This window comes from Rattus norvegicus, chromosome 1 (assembly GCF_036323735.1).
Source record: "Rattus norvegicus strain BN/NHsdMcwi chromosome 1, GRCr8, whole genome shotgun sequence".
NCBI classification, from domain to species: Eukaryota; Metazoa; Chordata; class Mammalia; order Rodentia; family Muridae; genus Rattus; species Rattus norvegicus.
Window position 1 is genome coordinate 184,896,161 of NC_086019.1, and position 22,918 is coordinate 184,919,078.

General features: G+C 49.4%; 1 protein-coding gene and 1 non-coding gene across 4 annotated transcripts in view; both read left to right on the forward strand.

Annotated features, from left to right (window-relative positions):
- The first annotated feature begins 988 nt into the window (after positions 1-988).
- Positions 989-1,070, forward strand: Trnal-aag1 (transfer RNA leucine (anticodon AAG) 1). The gene has a single exon. It is a non-coding gene; the product is annotated as a tRNA-Leu (tRNA).
- Positions 1,071-1,222: 152 nt separating this feature from the next.
- Positions 1,223-22,918, forward strand: part of Polr3e (RNA polymerase III subunit E) — a 28,165-nt gene continuing 6,469 nt past the window's right edge. Inside the window, exons 1-17 of one of the 3 annotated variants that reach the window (XM_006230168.5) lie at positions 1,223-1,381; positions 6,013-6,084; positions 7,445-7,495; positions 10,411-10,488; positions 11,354-11,469; positions 11,925-12,007; positions 14,536-14,643; positions 14,929-14,975; positions 15,633-15,752; positions 16,623-16,708; positions 17,020-17,064; positions 17,171-17,262; positions 18,062-18,182; positions 20,786-20,867; positions 22,085-22,144; positions 22,230-22,387; positions 22,805-22,866. In XM_006230168.5, coding sequence (XP_006230230.1) covers positions 6,049-6,084; positions 7,445-7,495; positions 10,411-10,488; positions 11,354-11,469; positions 11,925-12,007; positions 14,536-14,643; positions 14,929-14,975; positions 15,633-15,752; positions 16,623-16,708; positions 17,020-17,064; positions 17,171-17,262; positions 18,062-18,182; positions 20,786-20,867; positions 22,085-22,144; positions 22,230-22,387; positions 22,805-22,866 — 1,345 coding nt within the window. In that variant the 5' untranslated portion in view covers positions 1,223-1,381; positions 6,013-6,048. Of the gene's footprint in view, positions 1,382-6,012; positions 6,085-7,444; positions 7,496-10,410; positions 10,489-11,353; positions 11,470-11,924; positions 12,008-14,535; positions 14,644-14,925; positions 14,976-15,632; positions 15,753-16,622; positions 16,709-17,019; positions 17,065-17,170; positions 17,263-18,061; positions 18,183-20,785; positions 20,868-22,084; positions 22,145-22,170; positions 22,393-22,804; positions 22,867-22,918 lie in introns of those variants that run through there. The other 2 variants (NM_001108503.1, XM_039082865.2) reach the window with 2 other exon arrangements.

A 22,918-nucleotide genomic window follows, 5' to 3' on the forward strand; every position in this document is an offset into this window, starting at 1 on the left:
AGGCAGAGATAGTGGGATCTCACTGAGTTCCAGGCCAACGTGGAGTTCCCAGTACTTGGGAAGTGCAGGCAGGAGGATCAGAAGTTCAAACTCACCTTTAGCTACACACATAGTTCAAAGCCAGCCTGGGGCATTGTGAGCCTTAACTCAACAAATGTGTGTGTGTGTGTTCAAATGTATGCAGCAATAAGTTTAATTCTAGGTGGTGGAAATACGGGTGACTATTTTTTTTCCACTGTGTCTTTTTCAGTCTTTTAAAATATCTAGGGCTGGTGAAATAGCTCAGTAGGTAAACATACTTGCCTCAAACCTGACAACCTAACTGCCCCCACATGGTAGAAAGAAAGAACATACTCAGGCAACTTGTCCTCTGACCTCCACAGCATGTCCTGCCTGCTCCCCGCCCCTCCCCCACTTCCAAACAAATAAATAAGATAAACGTAAAAGTCTGTATGGGTACATTGAAATGAATAGATACTTAAAAATGAAGTCTGGTTAAAAACAAAAGCAAAAACAACAACAATAACAACAAAAATCCCCCCAAATATGGTGAAAAACCAACCAGCTGTATATCTCTATACGTTTCTGCGTTAATATTTATATCCCAACCCATTCACAATATGACAATTTTAAACACGTAATTTTTCAGATAGAAATGTGCAGACCTGGGGTCACAGTTCAGCTTTCAGAGTTCGGTGAAAGTTACTTCCAGAACCAGACGTCTAATTAGGGCTATGTGAGTGACAGAGTGGCTTAACTTGACACCTTAACCATCTGCCTCAGAACGCAATTAAACTTTTTTTTCTTTAAAACTTATTTGGAACAAGCTTGCATCTAGATACTTTTATTTTAATAAGTGGCATTATAATAATATTGTTTATGACAATTTCTATCAGCAGGAGATAAAACAAACACAACTTCAAGAATTTAAGGAAAATATACGTGTCAATCCAGTAAGTAGCTTCTTAGGAAACAGCTTTAACAGCTGGGTAGCGTGGCCGAGCGGTCTAAGGCGCTGGATTAAGGCTCCAGTCTCTTCGGGGGCGTGGGTTCGAATCCCACCGCTGCCAGGGTAGTTTTTTTGTTTTGTCTCTGCCTCCTGCGCTCTGAGTTTCTTCTGCAGCCACAGCGGCGACCCCTGCCGTCAATGTGTGCTCTCTGCACCACGAGTGGCTCGCGAAGGGGCGGTCCCGCGCTCGCCGGGGCGGGGCATTGTGGGTAAGAGGAAGCGCGAGGGCCGGCCCCGCTCCCCCCACGTGTCCGCCGGAGTTTCTCCAGCAGCAACATGGCCGCTCCCTGATAGAAGACCCGGCCGCCGCCGTCTCTGCAGCCCACGGGTCCCTGGGCCGTTCCGCCGCCCGCGTGCGGCCCCGGCGGAGAGGTGAGACCCGACTCAGCAGCCTCGGGATTCTGGCCCCAGCCGTCGCACTCGCTCTGGGCTCCTGGCCGCGCTGCTGACTAGGCCAGAGAGGCCCGCGCCGCTGCGTGCCGAGGGGCCGCGGCCTCCCGGGGCAGGGCGCAGGGCGGCCACCCAACTTTCCAGGCCGCCCTGGGCCTGGGTCGCTCCGCACGGCTGGACGGTGGGGAGGTGACGGCGGTACGGCCCGCGCTGACTCAGGCCTCGGCCGCGCTGCCTCGCCCGGGCCTGGCTCACGAACCGCACCTGCGAGGGCACTAGTGCCCGGTGGCGTGGCGGCTTTTGGAGGAGTGGGAAGGGCGCCTGAGCACCGGCGACAAGGAGAAAGCCATTGGATCGCGGGGCTGCCTGCATGGGCGGGGGTCGTTGCCTTAGCTGAACTGGGTTAACTCAGCCCTAGCGGGCCCGGGACGCCTCATTCATTGATCTGTGTTTAAACAGAGTGGCGACTGCGCGGACCCGGGGACCCTCCAGTAACTGGGGATAGTGGTGCACATTGCAGGTTATCCTGGAATCCTGTTCTTAGAGTTACTGGGTTTGGGAGCGAAACGATAAGATCTTACATTTATCTGTAAAATGGGGATAATATGATTCCTGTGCTGCTTCTTTCATTTGTGGCTATCTTGCTCGGTCTTACATTGGAAGAAAACATGTTGCCACGTAGCAACAGCCCTTCTTATAGGTTCTACTTATCCCTTTGAAGCCGGTGTGTGGTTTATTGCTGGTTTAGGATGAAAATAGGAAAGATCCGGGGTTACACAATCCATGACATTAATCAGCTGCTATGTTGTAGAGGTGGGATTTGAACCTGTAAAGTTTCGCATGGGAGTCCAACCTCTTAACCACTATACCATACGGCCTTTTACCAAAGATGTGTGCAGCATATTGGTTAAGAATAAAATCAAGGCTCTTTGACATCAGCTAGATTTGGATTTCTTGATTACCCGTTTTCTTGGGGCTGTGACCTTGGGTAAATCAATTCTAAGCTGGGCACTATAAATTTTGATTTGCACAGCTAATGAGAAGATTAAATATTTGGTACTATATTGGTACCTGTTATCATTAACATTTGCGAGAAAGAACTGTGATTTTTTTTTTAATTTTAAAAGTAATGGTCCCATAACAACAAAGTATAATTATTATCTCCACTTAATGGTCCAGGAATATAAAGTGTAGAGAAGCCTTCGTGGAGTTTAAAGTCTAGCGCAGAGGACAGCCAACACCTGACCAGCAAGCAGATCAGGAAGTTCCAGGTTAGGACCAGTCAGGAGTAAGGAACTATGCTTGTAATGGAAGGGGCTGGAAGCGGCTGTTCCAGTTGGTCTGTCAGGGAACGTCTCTAATCCTGGAGGGAGTGGCAGTTGTTACCACTGCATCCTGAAAATGACCTGGGGTTGTGCAGAGGTCCTCAAGGATGCTTGGGACTTGGCCTGTTAGAAGTCGGTAATTGATCACCAGGCCATGGGGAGATGCTTATGTGAAGACAGGGACAGGATCATGTAAGAGCTTAGGGGCTCCTGGAAGGATTTGTTTTATGGGACAGTTGAAGGGTTGGGAGCAAGGTAGCGATACCATGGTAGCGATACCATAGTAGCGAGGCTACTGCCAGTCACAAAGACTGGCATTCTCTTGAGAATTGGAGATAGAGGAGTGGAGCTAGGGAAGCCTTTTTGTTTGTTTTGTGTCTGTAGGTCCCCCGTCTGTCGTCCCCGTGGCCCCCCCCCCATGAGGCTTTGATATATACTCACCCAGGATGGCCTCAGACTTGTTATCTTCCCCCCCCCTCCGCCTCCCAAGTGCTGGTATTACAAGCATAGATCACCACAGCTTGCTCTGGAAGCTCAAATTGTTGGCTATAAAGATTTCAGGTCAAGATTTATTAGTGAGTGTTGTAAAATTGGGTAGGGGTCTTGCTCCAGCACTGTTATTTTGCAAGGGCAAGGATGGAAAGCCACACTGTGTGGATGTAACAGCCATGCTACACAAGGTACTGCTTCAGCTGAGGCATTTCTGCATCACTGGTGGGAAAATATTATTGTTGGTCTTAGGCTCCACCTTTAAAAGCCACTGAATTGGATACTGGGAGGCTAAAGGGAGCTGATGGCCTCTGCAGGTAACCCAAGCAGGTGCAGTGTTCAGAGGGAGGAGATGCTAAGAGGGACCTGATTCTGCCCGATGGCAGGGCTGGGCAGAACTTCAGCCCTGAAAGAATAATTGAGACTTAAGACTCTCGTAACCACCCATAGTCTCTTTTTGTATGTGCTGTGTTTCCTTAATTCCCCCTGAAATCCTGTCTCAATTGGCCACTAAGTGCAGCTGCCTGCAGAGTAAGGTACGTGCTTGACACATATCTGTGACACTTGGTAGCCAGTGCAGATGCACGGTGGCAACCACATAGGACTATGCTCAGATGGTTGAGACCTGCCCGCCACATCTTGATCTGCTGTGATGGCCCATTTCCCACCAGCCTGTCTCTTTCCCTGTCCCAGATCATCCTTTGCTCAGAATCCCTCTGGAGCCCAGGCAGCCTTTAGGTTCACATTTTTCAGGTACCGGGTAGAGCTGTGCTGTACCTGCTGAGTTCTAGGGACCAGGTATACAGCAAGGCAAAAGTAGACTGACTTAGTTTGTTGCTTACAGCTTAATGGTAGGAAGAACAGATACAGGGGAAATTATCCCATGGTGGTGATGTGCTTAGGGGGCCAGAGAAAGGAGACATTTGAATAAAACCCTGAAAATGGCACAGGAGGGAACCTGAAGCTGGGGTAGAACAGTTAGTATGGCCCTTAGATGGATTGGGAAGAGGCAGGAAGTCAGAGGTGGTGGGTGGGGCCTAAGCCAAGGGGTTGGGGTTTGTTGAGGTTCACTGGAAGGGTCAAGATTCTCTCTGAAGAAGATGGGGGACCCTGGGAGGCATCACTCAGTGCTGCTACCTGAGGGTTGAGCAGTGATTGTGGGGCAGAAAGGAGCCAGGAAATCAGCCAGGAAGCTGAGCTGGCTAGATTGAGGTGTGGCCAGCTTCTGGCCTCCTTTGAAGGCAGACGTCACAGGATGAGCTGGTGTGAAGTGAGAGGAGGGGAGATCCAAGGATGGGGCAGATGTTTCTGCCTGAGCAGTTCAAGTGCTGCAGCTAGTGAGTTTACATGGGGCCTTAGCTGGAATTGAACCCTGTACTTTTAAGTCTTTGTGATTTGTTTGTTTAAATTTATTATTTGTTTTTGAAACAGTTTCACTGTGGGTCCCAGACTGTAGACCAGGCTGGCCTTGAACTCATGGAGATCCTCCTGCTTCTGCTTCCTAAGTGCTAGGATTAGAGGTACCACCATGCCCAGCTAAGTTTTTGGGGTTTTTTTGAGACAAGGTATGTTATAGCCCAGACTTGTATCAATTCCCCATGTAACTAAGACTGACCTTGAACTAATGATTCTTCTGTCTCTACCTGCCAAGTGCTGGGATCACAGCCATTCACTGGTACGACTAGTACCCTTTTTTTTTTTTTTTTTTTGGTTCTTTTTTTCGGAGCTGGGGACCTAACCCAGGGCCTTGTGCTTCCTAGGCAAGCGCTCTACCACTGAGCTAAATCCCCAACCCCGACTAGTACCCTTTTAAGTCCTAAATCATTCAGATGTGACGTGGATAGGACTGGGGTGGTCTTACCCAGGCACAGAGGGGGGGCAACAGCTGAAGTCTTTGGATGCTCAGTTCTTTTCTTAGCCAGTAGCACCTGTGCCCTAGGGCGCAGGAGAGCTGGAAGCCTGCAGGCATCGTCAGGTTGCTATCCTTTAAGCCCACCTACATGTCCCTCCTTAACTGGAGGGTTCCACTCTTCACTTCACTTCACTTCCCCATTTATAACTGTCACCCAAGTCCAAGGCCTGGACTTGCAGTCTTGGCGTGGTGTGACGTTGAGTGAGGTCCTGATACCTGTCCCTGAATTCAGTCTGTTTTGTAAGATGGAGACAGTCACACCACTCAGAGCCTTACTGCCTCATGAGCCCAAGAGAAAATATTAAAAGAGGTCATTTTGACCCCAAAGTACAGAAAATTGGCTCACTGGGGTTACAGCCTGACAGTCTAAAACGATGGGAAGTCTGTGGGCCATGTGACAGCTGACTGTCATATTAGCACAGGACCCTCAAGACTCCAGTGTTTCAACTAAAGCCATGGACTGCCAGTTTCCCCAGGCCCAGCTGGGAGTGTTTTTGAGTGGGCAAGAAACCTGTAAAACTGGTTATTAATTTTTCCCTAGAGGTACAGTTGACCTGTATTGGCTTGGGTCTCCCTGCCTGCACCCTTTGTGGGCTTGTTCCTCCTCACTATTGCCTCCACCACAAACACAGAAAGGAGATCATGTTTTGGTCTTGGGCTTCCCTTCTCTGCACAGCACCAATGAAGAAAGGTGCATCAGAAAGGCTGATTGAGGGGCTGGGGATTTAGCTCAGTGGTAGAGCGCTTACCTAGGAAGCGCAAGGCCCTGGGTTCGGTCCCCAGCTCCGAAAAAAAAAGAACCAAAAAAAAAAAAAAAAAAAAAAAGAAAGAAAGAAAGGCTGATTGAACGGCTTACTGATTGCCCAGGTCTCTTGCTGTCTTTGCAGATTGAGTTGAGGACTGTGTGGCGGGCTCTCCCTAGTATGGCCAATGAAGAAGATGACCCAGTCATACAGGAGGTAACTGCCACTGTCGACTTTCTGTTGGACCACAGGCTATAGGACCAAGTCCCTTCTGTATGTCCATAGGTCAGTCTAGGGCTTGTTGGTGGTCTAGGGACCCTAGACCTTGCTCTTACCACTCTTGTCCCTGCCATGATCCAGCAGTCCCTGATTTTGAGAGCTCATCTAATATGCCTAGACTTCAGCTTGCTTGCTGTCTGTCTGTCCCACTTTCTACAAAGCCAGCTGCAGAACTGGGCATTGAACAGGTGGTACTAGTGATTGAAAGAGATTGGTGGGGCTGGGGATTTAGCTCAGTGGTAGAGCGCTTACCTAGGAAGCGCAAGGCCCTGGGTTTGGTCCCCAGCTCCAAAAAAAAGAACCAAAAAAAAAAGAAAGAGATTGGTGGTGTCATTGAGTAGTTCTTTACTCCATTCACTGTGTACCAGGGACAGTGACATAATAGCAACCAGGCTGTGTCCTTGTCTCTAGGAGCCTCTGGCCTATGTATGAGACACATAAGGAGCCTCAGAACACAAACTCTGGGCAGGCAGGTCCAGACTCCTCACAGAAAGACAAAGTTGTTTGTTGTCATTCTTGTCCCTGAGAATCCTTCCAGCCGAGGCCCTGTGTTTGCTCTGGAACCCACACTGAGTTTGAAGGGCAGGGGTCAGGAGGCCATCCCTAGAGAGCAGTGGTTCCTCTTGTTGGATACAACTTACTAAGTTTTTAGATTTGAATTATTTAAATGCACTTACACTATAGCTGCACTGAAGAAATGAAGCAACCACAGAGGGAACTCGAGAGAGCAGAGGGAGCTCCCTTTCTCACTGAGTCCCTGTGGATGAGTGAGCTTTCAGAAACCGGTGTGAAGGACATTCCAGGGAGAGGGATACCTGTGGGCAAAGTCCATGGCAGGAGGGAACACAGTTTGTATGCAGAGCCTGGCCTCAGGAGTGTGAGGTGAAGAAAGGAGGAGCCAGGTCTCACAGGGCCTGTAGACCTTCATAAAATAGGGTGGCATGCGGGCACTAGAGCATCGAGGTGGGAGAGGCACAGAGAAGAAGCACAGGTAGAGCCCACCCATCTCCCAGGAAGGACTTGCCTTGCTTTAGGAGGCACCCAGTCTTGAAGCCCCAGGCATGTGCACTCTTTCCAGGTTAGCATGACCTTGGGTGGAGGCCAGGCAAGCTCTTATCTTGGTTCTCTGGTAGCTGTTGAGAGGGAATCCTGGATGTCCCTGGGTTAGGCCTGGCCTGGTTACTTCTGTTCTTAGTATAAGTCAAGTTTTTTCCACTTCCCTAAATGGTCTCTTTGAGCCACAGGTCCTATCTCAGTGTCTTGGTCTGGTTTAAATGTTTTCTTCCCTTGTTCCCAGATCGATGTGTACTTGGCCAAAAGTCTGGCAGAGAAGCTGTATCTCTTTCAGGTAAGGATGGAACTTCATGCAGGTAAATGGGGAAAGCCAGTGTTGGGGGGGAGGGGGTGCTGGGCAGGAGACTTAGCAGAGCGCACCTGCTCAGATGGGCAAGCAGGACTACATGTGGGATGCAGATTGAGCAGCTGGGGTTCCAGACCAGCCAGTTCCAGCTCCATCAAGACTCAGCTTCCAGCCCCTGAGCAAGTACCTCATCTGTGTGCCTCAGTTTTCAGTAGACACACTGCCTATCTCATGGAGATCCAGTGAGGGTCAAATGCAGCCCCCTAGAAATGCTTAGGCCACTACCTGGGTAGAGCTCAAGGATGCTTCCAGAGTATCCTGGTGGCCACGTGTACCAAGTTGTTAGCCTGCCATGGCCTTCCCTGCTGTGGCTGGCATCTGTTGAGTACCTCCTGTTTCAGCAGTGCTTTCCTAAGTTACCTCAGTCCCATAGTGACACTGGTGGTAGTGACTGCTTTTACATCAGCCTTACTGGAATACAGTTGAGTCACTATACTGTTCCACATTTAAGTAAGTGAACCATGTTCGAGATTTTAACCTATTTGGGGGCTGTGCAGCCAGTACCACACTCTGTTTTAATACATTTTTGTCCCTCTGAAAGAAATCCCATGTATTTGGTCAATCCTCAGCACTAACTCCATTCTTTTTTTTTTTTAAAGATTTATTCATTTATTATATATAAGTACACTGTAGCTGTCTTCAGATACACCAGAAGAGGGAATCGGATCTCTTTACAGATGGTTGTGAGCCACCATGTGGTTGCTGGGAATTGAACTCATGACCTCTGGAAGAGCAGTCGGGTGCTCTTAACCACTGAGCCATCTCTCCAGCCCCACTAACTCCATTCTTACCTTGAGCCTGAGGCACATTACTTGTGTTTGTATGAATTTGCCTCTTTGGGGTCTCACGTAGAAATGCAGACTATAGTACCAGCCTCTTTTCTATAGAGCCCATCTATGTTGGGGCCTGGATCAGTGTTTTATTTTTATGGCTAAAGATTTTCTCTGTGGGGCTGGGGAGGTGGCTCAGTTGGTAAAGTGTGTGCTGTGCAAGTGTACAAAGACCTGAATTTGGTCCCCAGAACCCACCTCAAAAGCTGAGTGTAGTAGTGTGTGGTTATACTGGAGCGGCAGAGACATGGGGATACCTGGGGCTTACTGGCCAGCAAGCCTAACCTACTTCGTGAGCTCCAGACCAATGAGAGACCCTGTTTCAAAAAGCCAAGTGGATGGTTCCTGAGGAATACCCGAGGCTGTCCTCTGGCCTCCAGGTACACATACTGCAGCCAAGCATACATGAGTATCCATTGCGGATGATGTACAGTTGTTCTCTGTCAGTGGTGGGCATTTGGGTTGTCTACACTTGGGTTGCTGTCTTGAGTAATGCTCACTGGACATCTGTGCGTGTGTTTATGCATGAACCTGTGTTTTCACTTCTCAAAGCACATCTAGGAGTAGAATGGTTAGGTCATACCGCATGTACCTGGAGGACCTTATGGACTGTTTGTACCATTTACATCCTCCATATAAGGCGGCTGTCAGCAGCACTTTGAGTCTGTGTTGCACAGGAGGGAATGAGATCAAGGATCCTGAGCTCTCCTGAGAAGGCCTAGGGCAAGTGGCAGGGGCAGCAGCAGCAGCTGTGCAGAAGAGTGGCTGTCCATTTCCCAGCATTACCTGCATCTTTGAGTGCAGAGCCTCTGTGACAGTGGCTCCATTTGTGTCCACTGTGCTGGGCTCTGCCTGAGCCCACTCCATGTCCACATTCATGGAGAACACGGAGTCAGTGGCAGAGTCAGTACTGTAGCCCAGACCTTCAGCTCATTACCAGCCTTCTAAGCCCAGAGTTGAGTGAATTTAGAGCTCTGGGCCTCAGCACAAGCACACCCATGGCTTTGAGAGCTATTGTGGGAGGGCTTATCTCACCCAGTGTTGGCTCTCCCAAGGGCTCTGCCTAGAGCACTTGTGCCCCAGGCTCTGCCCCTCATCAAAGCTTATCCCTGCTTCAGCTGAAAACTGAAGGAGTAGCCCTGGTGTGGCTACTGAGCAGTTTTTGTAAGTGACTGCTTACTTCCTATGCTAAATGTAGCTGACCCGAAGTCATCCCAAAAGTTGAGCTTCAGCCCAAGCTGCTGTACATCCTCAAGTGTACTGCAGAGGCTGTTGGATGAGATGTCTTGGACTAAGAATTTGGGGGACCAATTAGGGGTTTATTCATCAGCAGTTTCCATGGGAGAGGAGAAAGAAAAAGTATTTCTGTGAGGCCTCTATGGAAAGGTGCTGTATGTTCAAGAGCCAAGACTAGGCTTTCCGAGGAGGCCTGAAGGCAAGCCATTTACATAATAGTAGCCGTACAGGGGAGGAACCCACCTTCCTGAGCCCTCTCAAGAGGATACCTGTGGAAAGTCTAGATGGATTGATAAGTAGAGAGAATGGGGTCATAAATCCCTGTATCCAGTGTCCACATTAGCCTCTAGCAGTCTTTCGCCAGCCCTGTTTTTTCCTTCTTGGCCTCCTCCTGTCTCATGTCTCATCCTGGTGGGCTTCAGAGTGTCAGTATGTCCTTGGGCACCTACTACTCTCAATTCCCACAGCCCTGCTTTTGAGCTTCAGTGTACCAGGGGGCTCAGCCATGCCCCTTGAAAGACAAAGACATCCTAAGGTGGTCCAGCAGCAGGAGGCTCAGAAGGCCAGTTATGAATCAGACTATAGATGTAAGCTATCGGGTACCGTATCCCATTGGTAAAGTAGATTGGGGTCCTAGGTACTCTGGTGTTGGGTGGTGTAGGTGTGGGAGCAGTCTGAATAGGATTGGTTCTTTGTTAGTTCTTCCTTGGAACCATCAGTGCCCTGCTCCAGTTTGTTTTGTGCAGGATAGACTGATTGGGGCCTTTTTCTCTCTAGTATCCTGTTCGTCCTGCTTCGATGACCTATGATGACATTCCACATCTCTCAGCCAAGATCAAGCCCAAACAGCAGAAGGTGGGGCTATCCTCCAAGATGGAAATGGGGTACTGAGGGTAAATGGGGGTTGAGGGAAGCAAGAAGACAGATACTTTGGAGACTGTAACACCAGAGAAGGAGCAGTGGATGGATTAGAGAAACAGCAGTGTGCAGGTCTTGAAAGCAGAGGAAGGAAAGCATTTCTAGAAAGGAAAGGTAGCCCCAGCAGAATCAGGCTCAGGTCAGGGGTGGTTGGAAGGCAGGCTTGGGGAAGCCTGGGCTATCAGGTATGGGTGTTTGAAACAGACAAAATAGACAAAGATCCAGTATCCATACAGGATGGGTTAAGGGTATAGAAGAAGCTGAGATAAATTTTCAAAATTTCTCATTTGTAGTAGTTGTGACTCTCAATTTCTAGTCATTGGGGGAGGAGAGAGGCAGCTGTCCCAGGTTTGCTGATATTGGAGATAATATCTTAGTTTCAGATTTTCTTTCTGATTTTTGGGGGTATGGAATAATATGAGACAAGAATGTGTACCCCTGAAAGACTGGTTGTTTTGTTAAAGATTTGTTTATTTTTTTTATGTATGTGAGTACACTGTTGCTCTCTTCAAAGACACCAGAAGAGGGCATTGAGTCACATTGCAGATGGTCGTGAGCCACCGTGTGGGTGCTGGGATTTGAACTCAGGACCTCTGGAAGAGAAGTCAGTGCTCTTAATCACTGAGCCATCTCTCCAGACCAACACTGAGACATATTTGTTAGAAAGTTCATTGGTGACTTTTTGTGGGGCCCATTGGGAAGGACACTGGTCACTCTTGCTTGGGTAGGGACCCGGCTGGGAGTGCTCCTGGGGAGTTGTGCCATGGCACTTTCCGAGTTGGATGGTACTTTGTACCTTCAGGTTGAGCTTGAGATGGCCATCGACACCCTGAATCCCAACTACTGCCGCAGCAAAGGGGAGCAGATTGCATTGAACGTGGATGGTGCCTGTACTGACGAGACTAGCACATATTCCTCGTGAGTTCCCACCCCCAGGGTCCCACCGAAGGTAAAGGTTAAAGAGAAGTCTCCAGTGGCCTCAGAGGCATTGCCTTCTGCCCTTTCTCTGGGGTCCCAGTCATGTCAGGTCTCTGCCTTTAACCAAGAGTGTTGTTGGCCTTCTCTCCTAAGTTGGCTCCCAGCAGGTGCTTCTGGACTGCAAGGGAAACTGGCTTCTAGAGCCCCTGCCCAATCATTTATCCCTTGACCTGCAAAGCTCTGGGTTCCCTCATCCCTTAGCCCTTGCTAGTATACATTGGAATGACATGGCTCTGAGAATAGAGGAAACATTCAAAAGTTGTATCATGAGTGCTCACCTTTAATCCCAGCACTTGGGAGGCAGAGGCAGGTCGATCTCTGTTGGGATGGAATAGGTTTGGCCGGCTTCTCTGGTGCATCCTAGCCCTTGACATTAGTTCTCTGTTTGCTCCCAGAAAGCTGATGGACAAGCAGACCTTCTGCTCCTCCCAGACCACCAGCAACACGGCTCGTTACGCGGCTGCACTCTACAGGCAAGGTACCTAGGGTTGGCTGTACCCTGGGGAGAGAGCAGGGGGGCTGGGCTGGAAGACCTCACCTAGTCTTATGTGTGCTGTTGGCTACAGAACACCAAACTATTAAGGAACAGGGAAATGTGGGAATGAGAAACTATGGAGTCAAAGCACTGTGAAGAGGACTTTGCTGGTCACTCCCACTTGGTAGAGTTGGAGCTTCACGTCAGTTTACTCCTGAGAACATGTATGCAACATAGCATAGTATTGGAGACAGATGGCAGGATTTTGTCCTTTTAAGTTCATGCTACTTAGAACCAAGCAATCTTATTCATACATGGGCAGCAGGTACTGAGGACAAATGGAAATATGTCTCTATCAACCTTGGACACAGATGTTCATAGGACTTTATTCATGAGAGCCAAAGAAAGGAAACAACCCCAAACCCATCACAGTCTCAGGATGCCTGCATAAACAGTGTGCCATAGCCACAGGACATCCTTAAGGATAATAGCCTTACCTGGCTGTGTGAGAGAGCGAGTTCATAATAGATGGGTGCGTCCACATGGATGATAGCACCAGGCATGGTGGTCCACACTTACAATCTTATCCCACCCTTCATCCTAGTGCTTGGGAGGCAGATGCAGGTGGATCTCTGAGTTCTAGACCATCTTGGTCTACACAATAAATTTCAGGACAGTCAGGGATATGGAGAGAGGAGACCTTGTCTCAAAACAAACAACACCAACCAAAAATGATAGCATATTACACGTGTAATTTTCTTTCCTATTCCTGTGGTAAAACACCTGACAAAAGCAGTTGAGGGAAGAAAAAGTTCACCCTGTAGTTTGCAGACCATCATGGGGGGTCAGACCAGCAGGAGGTAATTCCTTGCCAGCCACAGTCAAGATGAGCAATGAATGGTTGTGTGCCTGCTAGTGCTCTCTTGGCTTTCCCCACTCCTGTCCAGGACCCCCGCCCCTTGTAACATTCGCACTCAGTGAGTGTGCTGTTTCACTAATCACCATAGTGCCACACAGACTTGCTCCTGGGCCAACAGTCCAGCCTCTCTCTCACTGAGACTTCCTTTCCAGATGTCAGGTTGATAGAACTAACCATCCTACTACACCCACAAGGGCAGAGGGAGGGTGATCATGGACAGGTTCTTTTTGGGGTGCTGAAGATGTACCAAAATGAGAGTGGCATAGTTACCACAATTCTGAGACTATTAATGTGTATCAAGCTGTGTGCTTCAGATGGGGTTGTCTAGTGTGTCAGGGTACCTCACGGGTCTGTTGGGTGCTCAAGGCATGCACTTCATTCAGCACTTGAACTTGGCAAAGCAGTGAATGGCATGGCTCTGAGAATAGAGGAAACATTCAAAAGTTGCATCACAAGTGCTCACCTTTAGTCCCAGCACTCGGGAGGCAAAGGCAGGTGGATCTCTGTGTGAGTTTGAGACTGGTCTGGTCTACATGGTAAGGTCCAGGACTTCTAAAGCTATGTAGGGAGATTCTGTCTCAAGAATCATGTTGTCTCGTAGCTACTATGTCTTGTTCTGAACCACAGCTCAATGCTGCACCACTACCCACACCTCTCACACACACACCCATTTTTTTCGAGATGGGTTTCATGTAGTCCTGACTGTCCTGGAATTCACTCAGTAGACTAGAGTGGCCTCAAATCACAGAGATCCACCTGCCTCTGTCTCCCGAGTGCTGGGATTAAAAGTGTGCACCACCACCACCTGCTTTTCTGTTATTAATTTATAGGTATGACTGTTTTGTCTGCGTGTGTGTGTGTGTGTGTGTGTGTGTGTGCATGCCTCTGAGGAGGCCAGAAGACAGCATCAGACCCCCTGGAATTGGAGTTAGGAGTGCTTATGAGCTGCCATGTCAGTGCTGGGAATCAGACATGGGTCCTCTTCAAGAGCAATAAGTGCTTTTTTTTTTTTTTTTTGATTGATTTATTTATTTTATGTATATGAGTACACTATATCTGTCTTCAGACACACCAGAAAAGGGCATCGGATCCCATTACAGATGGTTGTGAGCCACCATGTGGTTGCTGGGAATTGAACTCAGGACCTCTGGAAGAGCAGTTGGTGCGCTTAACCTTTGAGCCATCTCTCCAACCCTGGAAGCTATAATTCTTGCAGCCAGAGACATGATAGTTAAGAGGCTATGCTGTCCTTGAATGGACTCTGGTAGGGTCTGGAATCAGCAGTGTGGCAGAGACCCAGAGGGGTGCATTGTGGATAAATGGAGCAGTAGGCGTGAGGACTGGAGACAGTGACTTGGGCAGGGAGTAAGAGAGGAAGTCTCAAGGAAGTGTCCTTGAGCAGAGTCAGGCTCCTGCTCTGGGGTGTGCTTACTGCGCCTAGTTGGAAATAGCTCCTGTCCTGGTGTTCCTGAAGAGGCTAAATTGGAATTGGTGTTGGACTGGTGGTTTAACAGTGAGTGTAGGCCTTCTGGGGACTCTGATTCCTTTGAGCAAGCTGGGTATGCTGGCTTTGGGTTGTAGAGGCATGTTCAAATCCTTCTTCCTTTGCCAGGCGAGCTCCACCTGACGCCTTTACATGGCATCCTACAGCTTCGGCCCAGCTTCTCCTACCTTGATAAGGCAGATGCCAAGCACCGAGAGAGGGAGGCGGCCAATGAGGGTGAGCCTGCTGACAGCCTGTGGTCTGGATGGGCTGATGTGAGCACATGAAAAAGATCAGATGGTGGAATTCTTACTGACATGCCAGGCCCCTGCCTACTAAATGCCAGTAGCCTCTAACTCCACATCTGGGACAACCAAAAAACTGTCCCCACAGATGGCCAGAGGATTAAACTGCCCCAGTTGAGACCAGGGCCCCCTTGCTTGGCCTTCCTGAGGGAGGGTTGTGTTGGGGCAAAAGTTGCAGTCCCAACAGAGGCTGTACTGACAGCTTGCTTTACAGCAGGGGATTCTTCTCAGGACGAGGCAGAAGAAGATGTTAAGCAGATCACGGTGAGCTCTGGCCCCGGGCAGGAGGGAGCAGCATGGATGGAAAAGACAGCAGGAGCTGCAGGGTTGGAGCAGAAAGGACTTGCCCATCCATGGGAGTCAAGATGTAGAGTATTGTTGAGCCCCCTAGTCTGCTGCCTGGAGAGAGTAACCTACCCCTGCCCAGCCTGACTCCTGATGGGTATAGACAAATGGTTACCATGTCAGTAAGTTTGATTTTGGAAGATTTAGAATATAGCCTTCCCTCCTGTTTATATGTAGTTTAAGCATTGAAAGAAAGTGCTGCAGTAATGTCATGACTGGCGCAGAAATGACTGTAGACTTTGCATATCCTAGTAGACTACCCTCTCCTGAAGAGATGTGGCAGAGAGCTAGGCATCAGAGGTTCGTCCTGTTCTCTGCAGCTTGTTGGCTAGCCATTAAAACCTCCTGTTCCCTCGTGGGTGAATGCCCTCGTCTGAAAAGATATATTTTGGTGCCCCTGTGGCCCAGCTGGAAAGCCTTAGCCAGGGCAGACAGAAACAAGAAAATACCACTCCCAGTTTGCATTGGTACCCCAGACTGAATTCCAAAAGCAAAGTGGGAGGTGGGGGGAGTCTATGGTTTGGCAAGATCTTTAGGGGCCACAGACCAGGGAGTGTGACCTTCCCTTCTTCACAGGTACGGTTCTCCAGGCCAGAGTCAGAGCAGGCTCGCCAGCGTCGCGTGCAGTCCTATGAGTTCTTGCAGAAGAAGCATGCAGAGGAACCCTGGGTCCACCTACACTACTATGGCATGAGGGTGAGCCAGTGCAGCATCTGGGGGAAGAGCCCTGATGCCCAACAGCTGCTTGTCTCACCTTTAGCTCACCTTGTGTATGGCCACTTTGCCATGCCGTAGAGCGCATCAAGTTGTGTGAGCCGTATCTCACTTAGCAGGTGTCATATAAAGCGGGAAACAGACAGCTCCTGTTTCAGTTTAGAGGGTTAGCCCCGTAAGCTGTGCATGCAGTAGGGGTGGTATTTGTTTAGAGTTTTTCATGCACCGTGATGGTGGCTGCAGGCTAGACATTTCATCTGGGTCCCACTGGAGAATCTGTCTGTCACATACTCAGGTTACTGCCTACCTATCCAGGGGGAGTTTTGAATATATTTGGTTTACAGGGCTTTGCAGCTTATTATCTGATGCTACACTCAGTAAAGGAAGCAATTGGACATTGGCTCCCAGGTTGTCTGGACTAGAACTCCCTGATCTTTGCGGGAAGGACCAGCCAAAACCTTCCAGAGAAGATTAGCATCAGGAGAGCCTTAGATTCAGGGTCAGACTTGCAGATACCTTATAGTTTCTTCCTGGGTGACCTTGGGAAAATGCCTTTCCTTTCTTAGTCTCAGTTTCCTTGTCTGTGAGACAGGGATAGTAAGAGCCCTTGTATTGTGTTAATGAGCAGTGGTACAGAGCCCACATGGCAGGTGTGTGGTGAATGCTGGTATCTCTGCACTGTGATGGGGTACTAGGGCTTGGATCATAAAGCCAGGGTAGGCGGATGGTTGAGAGCACATTGCAGAGCCTTTGTGGGTGTTGTACTTAGGATGCTGTGTGTGGGCATGTGGAGAGCCATGGAGCAGGATAGTGGCCGAGTGGGAGGTGACCTGCCCTGCCTTTTCCTCACAGGATAGCCGCTCAGAGCATGAGCGCCAGTACCTGCTGTGTCAGGGATCCAGCGGGGTAGAGAACACGGAGCTCGTCAAGTCGCCCAGGTGGGACTGGCTGGTGCTGGCTACAGGTTCTGGGAAAATCTCTGTTGGGACCGTGGCCCCTTTTCCTTGTAGGCAGGGTGAAGGAGGGACACTGCTCCTGGAGAAGTTGCAGGAGGGTGGCCTGGCATAGGTGATCCTCATGTTCTATGAGGCTGTTTTCCAGAACCCACTAGGACTACTGGGGATGGGGAGGCTGGGTGTTTGCTTACACCACCCCAGGGTTCAACCTGGCTGTGGTCTGAGCTCACATTCGGGGTGAGGCGGAGTCAGCAGAGTCCACAGAGCCTCTGACACCTCTTCTCCCCTTACAGCGAATACCTCATGATGCTCATGCCACCCAGCCCGGAGGAGGAGAAGTGAGTAAGGGGCTCTTGTGTTCCCATCCCCACCCCCACCCCACCCCCTCCACTGTCTCCCACTATCTCCCACTGGCCTCCTCTAACTCAACCCTGTTTCTAACAGGGACAAGCCCGTAGCTCCCAGCAATGTCCTGTCCATGGCCCAGCTGCGTACATTGCCCCTGGCTGATCAGATTAAAGTCCTGATGAAGAACGGTGAGTCCTGCTCTCTGCCTCCAGGGCCAAAGCCCCTGCTCCCCAGAGTCTGCCCAGCTTGGCACCACTGTTCAAGTCAGCCAGTGGGCACTGGTCTTTGAGATGGGCTTTTGAGCTTCTCTGCCCAGCTCCCTGCTGCAGGAGCCTGGGCAGGTCAATTTGAGCTTTGATCTATCTTGAAAAGTCTAGAGTGGGTTCCTGGTCACTGATGGGGCTGAGTACAGTTTTACAAGGGATGTCAGGTAGGACTCTTATCTTGGTGCCTTATAGGCCTCTACACAATAAGGACTAGCTCCTTTTTTTCCTAGGCAGAGATGCAGAACTTATGGGTGCTGAGTTCCAAGCTCTGGACTCCTCTGAGAAGTCTTTCAGCCTGAATACAGCTAGGGGCTTCCTGCCTCTCCAGGCTTTTATAGAGGACTCTGGACTCTGGGCCTTTCCCAGGCTTTGCCCTGGGTTCCAGAGGCATTCAAATCCTGGGTTCAAATCCTGACTCTGCTTTTTCCAACCAGCTGAGTGTCGGGGAGTTTTCAACGCTTTCTGGGCCTAATAATGACAGAATCTTCTGTACTCCTTAGTTTTCCACATAGATCCTGACATTTGTCCTGTGAGAGACAGGAGAGCTGACGTACAGTCTGCCATGGCTGTGATTACTGCTGGTGCCATTGCTGTTATGTCACTAGGAGTTATTGAGGGGTTGGGATCTTAGTGCTCTAGAAACACTTGGTGTGGGATAGAGAGACGAAGGGTCAGGCCTCTCTTCACCCAGTAAGTTGTGACCTTTCTCTTTGCACTTCAGTGAAAGTCATGCCTTTTGCTAACCTCATGAGCCTCCTGGGCCCCTCTGTGGACTCTGTGGCTGTTCTGCGTGGCATCCAGAAGGTGGCGATGTTGGTCCAAGGAAACTGGGTGGTGAAAAGGTAAGCTGCTTGGGAGTCTATGAATTGAATGGTGGTGTTGGTGTTCTGCCTAATTGCACTTGACTTTTTCCAGGACTCTTGGGAGTTGGTCTCTGGACTCTTGGTTCCCTACAGTTTTGGCACGCATCTGTGACAGCTCAGCTGCATGCCAGTTGGTTTTTACTCTCTTCCAAGACAGCTCAAAGTCTTAGAATATTTTAGCTCTTTACCTCCCACATGTATATGTTAACTGTGTCTACATTTTCAGGCCCACAACAATTTATCCAGCCAGTGTTCTTAGGCTTACCCACATGTCTGCCTTTTGTATTGTATTTTTATCCCAGTGTACATCTGAATTCCCATCAGGAGTCATTTCAATCTGCCCAAACAGTGCATAGTGTCTAATACAGACCTGCTAGTAATAGCTTCCCTCAGTTTCTAAGTTAGTGATAAATCTCTCTTAAAGCATTGATGCATTTTCTGTGTGTGCATAAATGTATGCCCAGTGTTATGTCAAGAGTCTTTCTCCATTGTTCTCTACTTCACTGTCACAGGATTTCTTGCTGAACCTGGAGTTTGCCCCATCTTTAGTTTAGCTAGCCAGCTTGCCGTGGGGCTCTCTTGTCTGTCTCCCAGGTGCAGGGAATATAGGTGGCTGCGCTTAGTTTTAAGTTTATGTATGCGGGTAGTTGTAGGTGAGTGCACGTGCCCTTGAGGCCAGAGGAGTCAGATCCCTCTGGAGTTGGGAGTGACAGCCATGTGATGTGGGTGCTAGGAAACAAACTCAGGTCCTCTGCTAGAACAGTATGTGCTCTTAACTGCTGAGCCGTCTTTCTGGCTCCCTGCCTGGCTTTTTATGTGGGATCTGAGGATCTTATCTGATCCTCATCCTTGGGCAGCAAGTGCTTCATCTTATGAGCTGTCTCCCCAGCCTGTCTCCCCAGCCTGACTTCTGTGTTATGACGTCAGTTGTTACTGAAAACCCACTGTCAGCCTGATTCTTGTGCTTTGATGGTAATCTTTGTATTCCTCTGGTTGCTTTGAAGCCTTTCTCTTTGTTCTGGCTTTCCACTGCTGCATTATGAAGTGTCTAAGTGTGGTTGGCTTTTTACGTTGCCTGTTGAGGTTCAGGTCATGACTTTGTGGCTTAGTTTTCAGTAGCCTCCCTCCTTTCTCCTCTGGTTTTTCCATCAGATCATCAGTTCTGAGGGAGTGGAGATAGTCTGCCCTGCTATCCCCTAAGTTCCTAACTTGTAGTACAATGCCTGGAACACTAAACCAATCCTAGTAAATGTATACTTTAATTATAATGAAATAGTATTATAGTAAATGCATTAATCTCACGCTTTGAACAATGTAGTGTGGAGTGAACAGTATAAAATGTGAATAGGTCTAAAATTCAAAATATTTCATTTTATTAAGCCCTTCACTTGATTGCCAACCTGATGGTAAAGTGTATTCCTCTTACATGGTGGTGCCCTTTACTGATAAATATATCTTGCTGGTGAATTACCCAGTTTTCTTTATGGAAGAATTTATCATGGCACATGGCTTGTTATATGTGAGGGTGAATACTATTTGTACTTATACTGTGAAGACAGGAGGGGCTATTACATCACACATACACCTGAAGACACTGACCAAAAGAGGCCCAGGACTTGTGTCCATCTCAAAGGCACCTGCAGAGCTGCGTTTGATCTCTGTGGCTCAGCCTGGCCTCTGCCGGTACTGTTGGTGTCTTTTGGGAGACCCAGCTGTTGAAGTATGGCTTGTCATCAGCTTGGGTGTCCTACATACTGCAAGGGTCTCTGTAAGTCTTCTCTTGGGTATTGAGGCTATGTGTGTGAGTCATCATCTTTCCAGCCAGATCTATCTTTGTGTCTAAACTCACCTTGATTCAAATAAAACGTGTTCTGTGCTGTGTGTGCCACCATTCAATGTACTCTGTCCTCAAAGCATAGGGGCCCCACAACATGTGCTTGACTAGGTTTAGTTGACAGTGGATTCTTTCTCTGTGTGGCAGCCAAGAATACTTTGCCAGGTCTATACCCATGGAGTTTAACCTTGGAGCATGAGTTCCTCAGGACTGGAAGGTATGAAGGGAAGACCTCCAGTGTAGGAGCCATAAAAGCTGGCTCTGGAGCTATGGCTGGAGGAAGTGTGGGAGTCACATAGTAGGGACTGTCTGTTCGTGTGCCTCTGGGACCTCTACCCTGAGGTCCTCTGGGCCCTGGGCACAGTCTTTATTCTTCCATGTTCCGGGGGAGTCAGGTCCAGCCTCTAACAGCTCGCACATATCCACTTAGGCAGGAAAGGCCTTTCAGCTTGCTTCAGCACCAGTTTATCTTAAAGCACAAATATTTGACCTGTGGGATCAGTCTTCTCAAGAGTCCCGGGCTCCTTGAGGTCTCAAACTTATATGTCTTTGAGCCCCTAACTCCTCCTTGGGGTTAGGCCAGCATATGATATGGTGAGTTGGGAAGGGGCCTGCAGACTCAGTTCTGTTGCCTGTGAAAGGATATGACCTGGACTGGCTCATACTGAACCCTGGGCTTCTAAAGTAGGATGTGGTGGTGGTGGGACCACAAATGGGGACTGACTAGTTACCTCTGCTTGTTTGCCAGTGACATCCTGTATCCTAAGGATTCTTCCAGCCCTCATAGTGGTATGCCTGCTGAGGTGCTCTGCAGGGGCCGAGACTTTGTCGTAAGTATCAATGTTCTGGCTGCAGGGTCCAGGGGTGGAGGGAGAGCATCCAAAGTAGGCAGTGAGCTGCAACAGGTCATTGTGTGCAGGCCTCACTGCGGAGCTCCACTTGGGGCTTTTTCCTCCTCCGGGCATTCTGGGCTCAACCTGTGTGGGGTTCATGTGGATGAGTGGTGTAGGACAAAGCTCACCTTGGTTGCAGACTTAAGTTGTCATAAATGATTGATAGTCTGGTAGCATTGGGTCCATAGCCCTGCCTAGCACCTACTTTGGATGGCACCAATAGTTCCCTTTTACCATAGTCTGGCACTTATTCCTTGCTACTTTTCTGGAGTTTGTGACTTCTGAGTTAACTCTTCCTTTCTCTCATCCTGCCCTATTATATCCAGAACTTAAGTCCTTCCCAGGGTCTTAAGCTCAAGTCTCTGGAGTCTGCACTGTTCTCTAAGCCTTGGCATTTACACATTGAATTTGCTGAGATGTGGCTGCTTAGAGCTGTTCATGAGGACCCTTGTGCTCTGTACGGGCTTGTCCTGAAGGGAAGCAGCCCTTAGATTGTTTGCTCTTTTGACTAGATACTCTTAGCTTTTGGGAAGTTGGTGTTGAGGGGCCTCAGCAGTCTCTCACCCGGCCTCACTCACTCATGCCAAGTGCCCTTGGCTTTGGCTGCTTCTCTAGTGGGCACATACCATTGGGTTGGAGCCCGCAAGTGTATAAGATGGGTTGCTATAGACGACTAATCATCCTTTCCTCTTGGCCCTCATTCACTTTCCCCTCTTGAGAGTCTACCCATGAGACAGGTCAGGGACATGACAGCTAATGAGGCAGTGAGAGAGCTGTAGACACCTGAGCCTCTGGGAAGCCATGCCAGCTACCAGGAGCTTTCATTTCACCACGCATGGGGCAGCACCTTGGTGCTGAATTCTCACAACGCTCTTAGGAGCCCTGGGGATGCAAGAATAGCCAGATGGGCAAAGTCTCATCCGCTGAACACTTTGTTTTTGATGGAATGAGGTAGCCCAGCCATCTTGGAGGAAAGAACTCTGTAAGGTGGAAGATGGCTTAGGTGTAGAGGCTGCCCAAGGCACATACTAGGAAGAGTGGATCAGGAGCACCATTTTTGGCTGATGCCCAGGCTCTGAGCCTCCCCTGCATCTTTACCCAGGCCTTTTACAGGCCTGTCGCTGCCGCCTAGACATGATGCCTTTCTTCCTCAGATGTGGAAGTTCACACAGAGCCGATGGGTGGTAAGAAAGGAGGTGGCAGCAGTGACCAAAGTAAGTGGTGTTCTTCATGACCTCAGGGCTCGCCATAGGAGGGAGCTTGGGGCTGGCGATGCCTCACACTCCTCCTCCCCTTCAGCTCTGCGCTGAGGATGTGAAGGACTTTCTGGAACACATGGCTGTAGTGAGGATCAACAGAGGCTGGGAGTTCTTACTGCCTTACGACCTGGAGTTTATCAAGAAGCATCCAGATGTGGTCCAGCGGCAACACATGCTGTGGTCGGGCATCCAGGCCAAGTAAGGCTTGTGGGGTAGCATGAAGGGGTGTAGTAGGTAGCCCTGGCCCTGCCTCCTAGGAGTAACACACTTGGGGTAGGGCTGTGTGCACTGCTTTCCACAAAAATGATCATTACTAAACGAGCCAAGTCTTCTCACCACAGCCACACCCCTTGCCTGTCATCTGCTTTGTTCTGAGGGGCTGGAGAGGAGGAAAGCTCATAGTCTAGCAAGAAAAGCAGGATGATCATTTTCTTACACTGGCCCTGGGCTCTGGCTAGGGGCTTGCATGCACAAAGGGCTTGTACAGGAGAAGGCCTGGCTGAACCCTGTGTGCACAGTGTTTTGATGGCCCAGTGCCCTGGGTTGGGGCTTGTTCCTCTGACGAGGCAGTACAACGTACAGGTTAGAGTTTAAAGGGTTTGTTCTTTTTTTCAGATTAGAAAAAGTCTATAATCTCGTAAAAGAAACCATGCCAAAGAAGCCGGATGGACCATCAGGTGTGTGCTTCAAGGCTGGGTGGGCTTCCATCTTGGGCCCTGGCCCAGAAGG